At 44.8% G+C, this 12616-nt stretch overlaps 1 protein-coding gene across 1 annotated transcript in view; it reads right to left on the reverse strand.

The window, feature by feature from the left end:
* Window positions 1-12616, reverse strand: part of ARRB2 (arrestin beta 2) — a 117582-nt gene that overhangs the window by 67660 nt on the left and 37306 nt on the right. The window contains exons 2-3 of the mRNA XM_089688013.1: window positions 1348-1378; window positions 820-880 (exon numbers count right to left, since the gene is read on the reverse strand). Coding sequence (XP_089544139.1) covers window positions 820-880; window positions 1348-1378 — 92 coding nt within the window. The remainder of the gene's footprint in view (window positions 1-819; window positions 881-1347; window positions 1379-12616) is intronic.

Here is a 12616-nt window from a genome sequence, read left to right on the forward strand (position 1 = left end):
AGGGGCTATCACAGGCTCTCAAGAAAAAAAAAAAAAAAAAAAAAAAGAAGAAGAAGAAAGCGTAACTGTGCTGGTCTTTTCCACCCAGATCCTTCATTCATAGAAGTCATAATACAGCCTCTATGAATGAAATAGGAGCTATGAAGGGCTGGGGAGGGCAGGCAAATCAATCATCAACCAGTCCACCAGTCTTAGATTGCAAAAGCCCCTTTGCTTATTAACCCCTGTGCACTGGAAGATTGTGGTGGCAAATGTGGTGGGCCAGTAGGAGGAAGAAGATTTCATCTAAAAAGGAGGACACACAACACATCCTGATTTTTTAGTGCTACACTTAGGTTTTAACGGTCGCAACAGAAATAGGTTTGACAGACCAGATCATAATTTTAGTTTATGTGGAATAAGGACATAGTAATTATTTGCCGATTTAATAAATGGGCCAGGCTTGTTACAATATATATTTTAAAAGCTAAAAAGGTGCAGTTGTCCTATAAAGAATACCTGAACGAACACACACAAACACGTCAAAGTTAACTCATTCACTCCCCCCCCCCCCCCCCACATTATGCAGCCCATAGAGAGCCAGCAGCCGCCACCCTGCTAGTCCCAAACCATTTCAGCACACATGCTGGAAAACTGCATCCATTCCTATGAAGAGGCTGTCTGCTTGGGTTGCATGATAGACGCAGCATGAATCTGGCAGGTGTTTGGACAGGTGAGTATAAAACTATAATTAAAGGATAACTGTATGAAAGTAATAGAATACTTTAATAACTCCAAGAAAAAGCTATTATTTTGAATTGCGTTAGATTGAGCACTCACCAACTGGTTCCACGCGATCTAGGTGATCCACAAAATCTCGCTTTCCCAGGTACACTGTAAGCTGCAGAGGGGAAAAAAAAAAGTGCATCTTAAAATTAGGGTTCAGTCCCAAAATCCTTCAGCATCAATATTTCTGTCGTCCTTCCTTGTGAGCAGTGTCCCCTCCACTACACCTTCTCCCTCATTACCACATTGCGCAGTTGTTTCTTGTAGACAGTGACGCCATGGGGTATATCACAGCGGATTCGTTCCAAATCGGACAGGTCCACATTGTCAGCCTCATCTACAGCCTGCATTGCTTGCATCTCTGTCTTCCTATGCTTGCATCTCCCTATACCCTTCACACCACAGGGAGATGCTTCTGGCCCCAGGAGACACACTTCCACCTGTGATTGGTAGAGGACAGGGGCCGCAGCAACTATGGTGACACAAACAGTACTTAACCCTTGCTTCTCTACACATGGTACCTTAACCCTTGTCTCTCCACGCATGCTGTATGTGACATGGTATTGGGACATGGCCACTTACCTTGCAGTTTGGACTGGATTTCTTAAATACTCTGCAAAAAGAAAGGAAAAGATAAAATTATAAGCTGTTGCATTGTACATTCTTAGGGCTTGAACAAACTGTCATGGTTCTAGACCTCTCCCACATTCTATTTCTGTTTCAGGAGAGACCAAAACAGTAGAATCTATAGAGATCAATGATCATTAACTAGCAATGGAATTCCTGCTCCACAGATGTCAGATATACTGCAAAGGGATTGCATTACTAGAAAAAAGGCTGACAAGTAATATACAACAGATATGTACATTTATTGGGACAGCCCAACAAAAATTAATGTTTCTGCTTTGAGTAGAGGGCGGGCGGTGAACCGAACCACGGCCTATTTTTTTACTTAGGGACTCCAGTGGTGAGATATGATCTTGTGTGCCTTCTTCACCACTGCAATCCAAAAAGCAGGACTCGAGCAAAAGTTTTGCTGCTAATCCTGCCAGTACAGGCAGGCTATGGGTCACTTCCTGCACATAAAAGGTGACAACGCTGTAATGCAGCTGTGAAAGTATCCACAATATTGTCAGCTGTCCCTCATCGCCACAGCCACTGGACTACAATAGGGAATCACGAAGATGCTTGTTTCCCCAGTAGACCAGTGCTGTCACCACTAAGGAAGAGGCAGGTCACTCCCAATACTGCCTCCTACCCAACTGACCAATGTCATCAATACTAAGGAAGAGGCAGGTCACTCCCACTACTGCCTCCTACCAAACGTCATCAATACTAAGGAAGAGGCAGGTCACTCCCACTACTGCCTCCTACACAACGTCATCAATACTAAGGAAGAGGCAGGTCACTCCCACTACTGCCTCCTACCCAACTGACCAACGTCCTCAATACTAAGGAAGAGGCAGGTCACTCCCACTACTGCCTCCTACCCAACTGACCAACATCATCAATACTAAGGAAGAGGCAGGTCACTCCCACTACTGCCTCCTACCCAACTGACCAACGTCATCAATACTAAGGAAGACGCAGGTCACTCCCACCTATCCCAGCTGCCCAGCTTGGTCACCACTAAGGATGAGGCAGGTCACTCCCACTAGTGCCTCCTACCCAGCTGACCAACATCATCAATACTAAGGAAGAGGCAGGTCACTCCCACTACTGCCTCCTACCCAACTGACCAACATCATCAATACTAAGGAAGAGGCAGGTCACTCCCACTACTGCCTCCTACCCAACTGACCAACGTCATCAATACTAAGGAAGACGCAGGTCACTCCCACCTATCCCAGCTGCCCAGCTTGGTCACCACTAAGGAAGAGGCAGGTCACTCCCACTACTGCCTCCTACCCAGCTGACCAATGTCATCAATACTAAAGAAGAGGCAGGTCACTCCCACCTATTCTAACTGCCCAGCTTGGTCACCACTAAGGAAGAGGCAGGTCACTCCCACCACTGCCTCCTTTCCCAGCTGTTCAGCATCGTTACCACTAAGGAAGAGGCAGGCCACTCCCACTACTGCCTCCATTCCAAGCTGCTCAGTGTCGTCACCACTAAGGAAGAGGCAGATCACTCCCACTACGTTCTCCTAATCCCAGCTGCCCAGCATTGTCACCATTAAGGAAGAGGCAGGTCACTCCCACCACTGCCTCCTATCCCAGCTGCCCAGTGCTGTCAACACCAAGGAAGAGGCTGGTCACTCTCACTACTGCCTCCTTTCCCAGCTGCTTAGCGTCGTCCCCACTAGGGAAGAGGCAGGTCACTCCCACAACTGCTACTTACCCCTAATGAAGATGAAGGAACTCTCAACTGCCTCTTACACCACACAACTGAGGAAGAGGTGAATAACACTCATAACTGACTCTTACCTCAGCATTGTCACCTTTAAATGAAGAGGCAGGTCACGCTCAACTCTGCCTTCTACATCACCTTCCCAGCGTTGTCACCAATGAAGAAGAAGCAGGTCACTGCCACATCTGCCTCTTACCCCGGTGACCCAAAATTGTCAACAAAGACAAGTCTTGGCATACAGCCCACTCAAGCCTATAGGAACACAGTGCATAAGAACAGCCAGTGCTGGGCATATTGTAAACAGAAGGGATGTAAACTAACAATGGAAACCACAGATCTGAGAGGTAAGTAAACAGGTGTAGGTGAAAGGGAGAGCGGGGGGGGGGGGGGGGTTAAATAGAGTGACCATTAAAGGCAAAGCTATCCTTGACGTCCTTCGCACCAGCCCCAGAATGGATGTTCCCACCACCTCCAATGCCTACTCACAGAGGCTGCAATGCACGTATTAAGCTGAAAGAACGGTCACGCATCAGGACCAAGAGAAGCTGTCAATGGTCCTTTTGGGCAATTATTTAAAAAATGTGAAAGCACAACATTATGCTTCCAATGCAGAAACAAATGAGGGTTCTTCAGGCCAGACAATTGCCTTTAGGGTACTGAAGACTGGACAGGCAAACCACTCCCTTCCAAAACCGCTTAGAGATACAAATCATACTTTTTCTGGCCGTTATTATTCAACTCAATAATCTGGGATATCATCTAACAAACTATTTTAGCAGAATCATGTGAGATCTCATGCAAAAACAAATTCAACACACAAAAAAAAAAAAATATTAATGAACAGAATTAAGGCATGCAGAACCGTAAAACTGCGTCAGGTAGACTCGTTCTCTGCTGAACAAGGACAGATAAGCCAAGAATAAGGAGGAGATCTACCTCCAAAAGAACATGGAGATCTACCTCCAAAAGAACATGGAGATCTACCTCCAAAAGAACATGGAGATCTACCTCCAAAAGAACATGGAGATCTACCTCCAAAAGAACATGGAGATCTACCTCCAAAAGAACATGGAGATCTACCTCCAAAAGAACATGGAGATCTACCTCCAAAAGAACATGGAGATCTACCTCCAAAAGAACATGGAGATCTACCTCCAAAAGAACATGGAGATCTACCTCCAAAAGAACATGGAGATCTACCTCCAAAAGAACATGGAGATCTACCTCCAAAAGAACATGGAGATCTACCTCCAAAAGAACATGGAGATCTACCTCCAAAAGAACATGGAGATCTACCTCCAAAAGAACATGGAGATCTACCTCCAAAAGAACATGGAGATCTACCTCCAAAAGAACATGGAGATCTACCTCCAAAGAACATGGAGATCTACCTCCAAAGAACATGGAGATCTACCTCCAAAGAACATGGAGATCTACCTCCAAAGAACATGGAGATCTACCTCCAAAGAACATGGAGATCTACCTCCAAAGAACATGGAGATCTACCTCCAAAGAACATGGAGATCTACCTCCAAAGAACATGGAGATCTACCTCCAAAGAACATGGAGATCTACCTCCAAAGAACATGGAGATCTACCTCCATGTGCTTAAGTCCCTGATCACACCGGGTGCAACTTGGCATGTGATTTGTCATGCCGTGTGACTTGCAAATCGCAGGGAAAGTCGCAACCTATTGTCCGCAATTAGAGCAGTCATATCGGTGCGATTCCAACTCGGTCGGAGTCGCAACGTTTTCTAAAGTAGTGCATGCATTACTTTAGGTGTGACTTGCATAGACATCTGTGTCTTGCAAGCCACAGATGTCTTGCAAGTCGCACATCAAGTCGGAATGCCGTCCAACTGTTAAATTGTGCGACTTCCAGTGAAGTTGCAAGATTTCAAAGTCAGATCGGTGTGACCAGGGTGTAAAACGCCAAGAAAAAAAAACCTGAAAATTTGTAAATCAATAAAACTTAAAAAATGCCACTTTTGCTGTAATGCCCACCTTCGGTCTGGATCCACAATATTTCCTTTCTGCCTATAAATGCCGCCAGATTAACTGGTTGAAGGAGGTCTACTCATTTAAAACTACTTTTGATCTTCTCGTAGACACACACAGATTGGTGTGTATGTGTGTGGTGTGGGTGGTGTATCTATGGGTGGGTATGGGGTGCAGGGTTGTGGCCTCATTGCCAGGCCCAAGCTTTGAACAGAGTAAGAACAGAAATAGTCAACACCACAAATTCTATGTGCTCCTCAAAGCATTCTTGAACCATTTTTGCAGAGTGGTAGGACGCATTACTCTGCTGAAAGAGGCCACTGCCATCAGGGAATACGTTTCCATGAAGAGGTGTACACAGTCAGCAACAATGTTCAGGTAGGTATGTGTCAAAGTAACATCCACATAAATGACAGGACCTAGGGTTTCCTAGAAGAACATGGCCCAAAGCATCACACTGCCTCTGCTAGTTTTCCTTCTTCCCATGCTGCATCCTGGTGCCATCTCTTCCCCATGTTAATCAGACCAGATATATATTGTTATATCCAAAGTCCTCTCATTTTTTTTGGTTCACATTTTGGGCAGGTCCAGTTTGTAGTGTCCACATCGTGTCCTAGTACCACGCAAGATGCCTATTAGCGAGTCCATCAACAGGGTCTTACAGGGCCATGAAACCTTCCAGCATAAGATAATGTGAGCGGCAGGTACAAAACAAATCAGGGGAGTGGTGGAGAGAACAGGGGGCAGCAGGGGAAAGCGCCAAGGGGGATATGAAGACAGTGGATTTAGGTAATTTATTTTTAGGTTTTAGAGGTTTTTAATGTTAAAAAGAAAAAAACTGAGTAGAGTAAATGGTAAATATTTTGATGAAGTGACGGAAACCTGGATTGTACAAGAACTAACCCTTGCAGTAGGCCCTACTATACGAAAAGGGTTATATACTCACTGTCTAGAGCAGTGGTCTCCAAACTGTGGCCCGGGGGGAGGGGGATGGATGCGGCCCTTTGCTTGCTTTTACCCGGCCCCAGGGGCACCATTTCATTCACGGATACCAACAATGGGGTACAATGACACCAATGATGAGGCACAATTCCTCCCAATGACACAAACGATGGGGCACAATTCCTCCCAATGACACAAACGATGGGGCACAATTCCTCCCAATGACACAAACGACAGGGCACAATTCTTCTCCATGAAACCAATGGTGCAAAATTTTTCCCAATGACACCAACGATGGGGCACAATTTTTGCCAGACACCAACGATGGGTTATTGTTTACTCCAACTGATGCCGGGACATTGTCTACTCACAACGACCAGAGTCTGGGCCCCCCTAAAGTCTGAAGGACAGTAAGCTGGCCCTTTGTTTAGAGAGTTTGGAGACCCCGGTCCAGAGAAATAGGAATATGGCAAAATAGTTAAAGAAGAAGTACATCCAAAGCTCTTCTGGCAGCTCTTTTAGAGCAGATAGCTCAGAGTGGCTGTGATAACTCAACGGTCATGTTGTTGTCACACTTAGAGCTGGCGGGGGACTGATGCTGCATCCACCCATTTATATATATAAAACCAAAAAACTCATCTCATACTTTTCTTTAACTTATTCCTTGTTCCTACAGGCTTCTGAATCTTTGTATGGACAGTCCCTCGAAGCCACTCCTGCCTGACTAGTTGCATCTATTTGATGTCATCATGTATGATGCAGGACCTGATGGATAGTCTGCATCCTGGGACCGTTGCAGAGCACCAGATACCAGGGGATCAAGGAATAAAAGGTAAATAAATTCATGTTTTTCATCATATCCTAAGCAAAAGAAGCATTTAACCCTTGCATTTCAAGGGATAGTTCTTCCATAACCTGATGTTTAGCTTTAAAAGGTTTTTACCCCCCCCAGATCTGCAATGGGTCACAGTCCCTTCCTCTGCACAACAACAACACATCTTCTATTGACACCATTCTGCCAATTCTAGTCAGTTCACAGGTACAATAAATGGAGCAGCTTGTGCCAACGGTGACTCCCTATAGACTGCCAGCCCAATACTTTTCACAACAGGTCACGGTTCGGATGCACCTCTGGCCGGACGGAAGCGACACATTGACGTACATAGACATACTGCTCTATTCACAGCCACCTGTAATTACAGCCTAATATCAGAGTGTCACAAATAGACACATGATGAGAGTTTCCGGACTTGTGTAAGATGATCAGCACTTCCTTCCTGAAAAAGATGAACACCCAGAGATAGTGTGCAGGCTAACGGAGCCGCGGAGAACCAAGAATGAGGAGGAAAGACAGGGCTGTTGCTGACCACAAATCATGAGACTTAAAGTGCAGCTCCAACTTTGTAAAAGCGCACTACAAAGCCGGCCAATGAGATACTAAATTCTAAAGAGTCAATTAGCAGAATTTTCAGCAATTTGTTATGGAAAAGTAACTAGTTTGGCTCCAAGCACACTGGGCAAAAAAAAAAAAAAAAGCCAGTTTCCTTGGCAGAAAAGAAAAAACTCGCTGATATAGAGCGTTTTTGCATACCATTTAGGATAGTTTAGCATTTTTTTCTGCAAGAAAGCTCCAATCAAAAACCAGAAGAGTCTTTTTTTTCCTCCCCAACGTTGAGCTTAAAAGGGGAGTTCCAGTCTCCTCGGCACTTTTCTACAAAAAAAGCACCTCCGTGATTCTCTTCATTTGCAGTATATAATTAGGACAGTGTTCTAAATGTATGTCGTTTGCTTACTTGTAAATGTGACATTCCTCAGTAGGATCCCAGCAGGCAGGTAGCGGCCATTACTAGTGTGGGCATCTGAAGCCAGCTCCTATTTTCTTCTGGATTCGGTGCAGCTGGCTACCCAGCATGCACCTCCTGATCTCGCGCTTGCACTGTAAGGACACAGGACGGCACACTGTTTGCAGGTTGCCATAACAATGGAGGCGGTGACGGAAAATACTGTTGTTATGGCAACCTGTCAATCATTCCTCCCGATAATGTCACTTCCAGTCAAAAAATACTGCGAGACTTCACCATTAGGTTTCCCAAGGACACCTGGGAAAACCAATGGCGATTCCCCAAGAGTCCTAGGGAATCACCTAATGACGATATTGCCTAGGTGGCCGGACCGGAAGTGCAGGATACTGACAGCAAAAAAAAAAAAAATTATTATTATACAGTATTTATATAGCGCCAAAGGGTATGCTCAGCGCTGTACAGTAGCAAGGGGGACAGAACATGAGACAAGACAGTAACAATACAATACACGAGGGGTTCAAGGGCCCTGCTCCTTGGAGCTTACAATCTAGGAGGGAGGGGATAGTGGTACAGAAGGAAATAGCTGTGGGGGATGGAGTGGTTGGAAGAGTAGAGGAGTTCAGTATTAGCAGAGGGCAGGATAGGCTTCCCTGAAGAGACAGGTTTTCAGAGTGCGCCTAAAGGTGAGCAGAGTATGTGATAGTCTGATGGATTGATGTAGGTAGTTCCAGAGGATGGGGGAAGCCCTGGAGAAGTACTGGAGACGAGCATGGGAAGAGGAGACAAGGGAGCTAGAGAGTAGGAGGTCCTGCGAGGAGCGGAGAGTACGGTTTGGGTGATATTTGGAGACAAGATCGGTGATGTAGTTCGGGGCAGTATTATGAACGGCTTTATACGTCAGTGTTAGCGTTGGGCAATTGGAAGCCAGTGGAGGGATTGGCAGAGGGGGGGGGGTGGCAGATACGGATATTTAGAAATCAATAAATAAAAAAAAATATCCCATAACAGACTGTTCTGCGGGTGGGCATTGTGTGGCAAGGATCATGAAAAAAGGGTGGAACTCTGCTTTAAAATATGCCTCTAACCGTCATAATGTGCATGGACGCAGGAGAACACTGAGCTGCTTCTACAGGCAAAACACAAAACTCCTGGAGAAGCAGCCATTTTTAAGCCAGTGTGCATTGAGCCTTACTTCAAAACAGGAAACACAAGGCAACTATAAAAAGAGGCCTTATACTATGGAAGCAGTGCCTCAAACATGGCAAGCAGAGCGCAAAAGGACTAGTCACCAGTACTGCCTATAGGCTTCCTGCAGCGGAGGTCTTCCCTGGTACTGACTTTCCATGGCTTGTTCTGGCGCTGCAGTGTTTGGTGGTCATCTTGATAGAGGCAGGGCTTTGCTTTCTCTTGTCAGAGCCCTCCCTCTGATGACTGTAGGAGTAATGACTGAAAGCAGCAGGGGAGGTGGAGGAACAGATCCACAAAAATCAATAAAACAGAAGGAGGGAGATCCTTGCAATACAGGTCCCCAGGTACAGCTTCCTCTCCAGCAAGAACAGTGAGCAGCACAACAACAGTGACATCACCGAATCTCACTCCAAATCGAATGAGACTAGTAGTCAGAGGTAGCACTGCTTTAGGTATTCTCACAGTACAGATATACAGCTATGAGGCTATAGTCCAGGCACGTCAGGTAGTACATACCTATTTTTAAAAATGAAGAGGATATCCGGTCAGTTATATTTCAAAAAAAGAAATAAAAATAAATTACTGTATACTACTGTACTGTAGCTACTGTCTTTAACATACAGACACTAACCAGCCTAGGGACCCAGAGGAGAGGCCTGCGAAGACCGGGTGAAGATGGAAGCCTCTGCAGCGGAGACAGTACGCCCCTGGAGGGCTCCATTTCAAGTCTTTCATAATAGGTTAGTATGCAATGCACACTAGCACATTATGCCTTTAACTTGCAGGGAGAAAGTTGGGATTTTTTCCCCCCTACGTTTACTACCGCTTTAAAAGCCCTGTAGTCCATTTTTCATGCAATTGTGTTTCTTCCTCAAACTCCCAAACTTCTCCTTTTTCCTTCCTTCACTTCTGTTGACGAGCAGTCCACATTAGTTGCAGGCATGTACACTGCTCTAACCATGCTACGAATCCCTAAGTCCGTAGTCCATCTCAGGAACGAACAAGAGAGAGAGTAGCCATGTTCCTCCCTCTTAGATTGTAAGCTCCCAGGATCAGGGTCCTCCTATCCCTCTTGTATTGAACTGTATTGTTGCTGTATTGTCTCCTGTTATATTGTAAAGCGCTGAGCAAACTGTTGGCGCTATATAAATCCTGTATAATAATAATAATAATATATAAATCCTGTATAATAATAATATATAAATCCTGTATAATAATAATAATAATAATATATAAATCCTGTATAATAATAATAATAATAATATATAAATCCTGTATAATAATAATAATAATAATATATAAATCCTGTATAATAATAATAATAATAATATATAAATCCTGTATAATAATAATAATAATATATAAATCCTGTATAATAATAATAATGGCTCATGTACACTGCAACTGATAAACTCACGTTTAGGAGCTGTTCAGTGTTTTTTTCAGCAGCCCCTGAACTCTCCTGAACATTATCCTAGGTGTCCATATACACATCGTTGTTTACAGGCATTTGAGTTCAGTCGTTTTTTTGAACACATCAAATTTGAGTTCAGCAGTCGATTTTATCAGCGTTTCAAATGCAAAACGCTTATAAATGAGGCAAATTATGTTTATAAGCGTTTAAAATATATATATATATATTTTTTTTAGCTCTTCCAGTTCTCTATGCTGTGCAGAGCCTTTTTTTCATCATAAAAAAAGCATGCAAAGAGTTTTCAAGGTACTCAGATGGACGGAACACTGAACACAGGATGTTCCTACCAAGCTTGTCACACATGGTAATGACCAATTCACACCTCAGACCTCTCCCACCCTTGGAAACAAAAGATATGTTAATGACCATTCACACCTCAAATTCCTCATGAAGACCCCCTTCCAGGTGGCCTTAATGACTCCCTCCACCAGACACCTTTCCCACCCTTGGAAACAAAAGAAATGTTAATGAGCAACTCACACCTAAGCTAATCTCAACGCATACCGCTGTGTCTGCTTCTACTCTCTGTATTTCTCTGAAACAGTTAATAATTTGCCACTTTTCAGTGCATTCTGGACATTTGGGAGGTTCTCCTGTGCTTATCTTTAAAAAACGCTTCTAAACGTGAAACGCACATAAACATGTTAAGCAAAACGCGGCTAAACAGACTTTTTTTCACTTACGTTTTCCAGCAGTCACTTTCCATCGTTCAGAAGTGTCCCGTGTACATGGGGCCTAAGAGTGGGAACATGGAGAAAAAGCCACCCTCTAACAGGAGGTCATATCTCCTAGCTTGAAAGAGCAGGGCCCTCGATCCCCTCATGTTTTGCATTGTATTGGTATTGTTCTGTCACATGTTCTGTCCCCCTTTGTAATGTACAGCGCTGAGCGAACTATTGGCGCTTTATAAATACTGTATAATAATAATATCACAGCAGCAATTTAAAAAAAAAAAAGTTGAAGATATGGAGGAGGCCAAGAATAACAGAAGTTACCTTTTGAGCGGACACATATTTGAATAGAATTTTTGGAAAATCAGAATTTAGTGTCTTTAAAAAAGGAACATGGACCCTTTCTATATATTCCCAATAAGATGGTAAATTTCCCATAGAAGGCGAATGGCAGGGATCTCCCCCAAGCAGTACACCAGTATCAGCCCGTACCAGCACTTTCAGAGGAGAATGGCAGCTCAGTTATTTCTCCAGTGACAGATGACCTTTCGTCCTTTCCACAGCTGTGCCCTGAAAAAGAAACTCTTCAGAATTCCCCATCGACCACTTTAAAAACTTCCTTGGTCGGTGATGTCACAGGAAACCTCGTTTGACTATTTTTTTTTTGCTCAGTACGCAGCACATAGCCAACATCAGAGGAGCTGCTGACAGACACTCTACAGAACGGTGTGCGTGTGCTTGACATTTTCATGCACTTGAACACACCCTGCAAGCTTTCCAGAGGATTTCAGATAAAACGTATCGCCGCACGCTAGAGGACTAAACAAGCTGCAGGACTAGCAAAATACACCGAGGACACATTTAAAGCAGAGCTCCACCCAAAAGGAGAAGTTTAGCTTTAAGGACTGCTCCCCATTAAGGATTGGCACCTTTGGGGGGGCGGGGCGGGGAGCGAGTAACCGAATTTGACGGGTACTCGCTCCCACTTCCGGTCCGATTACGGAAGGTGTCCTCCCTCCCTCCCTGAAGTCTTTTGGGACACATGACAGGTCCCAGACGACTACAGGACCATTCATGAAGCGCAGCGCTACTTGCACATGCGCAGTGGGCACCCGGCTGTGAAGCCGCAAGCTATCACAGCCGGGTGCCCATACTGAAGATGCTGGCCTCCAGGAATACAGGACGGCCGGTGAAACGGGCTGCGGGGGGGACACCACAGGGCCGAGGGACAGGTAAGTGGCTGTTTTTTAAAAGTCAGCAGCTACAGTTTTTGTAGCTGCTGACTTATTTATTGACAGGTGAGTGGAACTCCGCTTTAAGGCATTGTGCACAGTAGGCTTTTAGCCCTGGTGCACGAGATCCTGGCACGTAGGTGTAGCTGGAATGCATAGGTGCACCCGGTCAAACCCAATATGAGGCTGACAA

This window comes from Staurois parvus, unplaced genomic scaffold (assembly GCF_062004578.1).
Source record: "Staurois parvus isolate SC_StPar_1 unplaced genomic scaffold, SC_StPar_1.0 ptg000444l, whole genome shotgun sequence".
Classification (NCBI taxonomy): Eukaryota; Metazoa; Chordata; class Amphibia; order Anura; family Ranidae; genus Staurois; species Staurois parvus.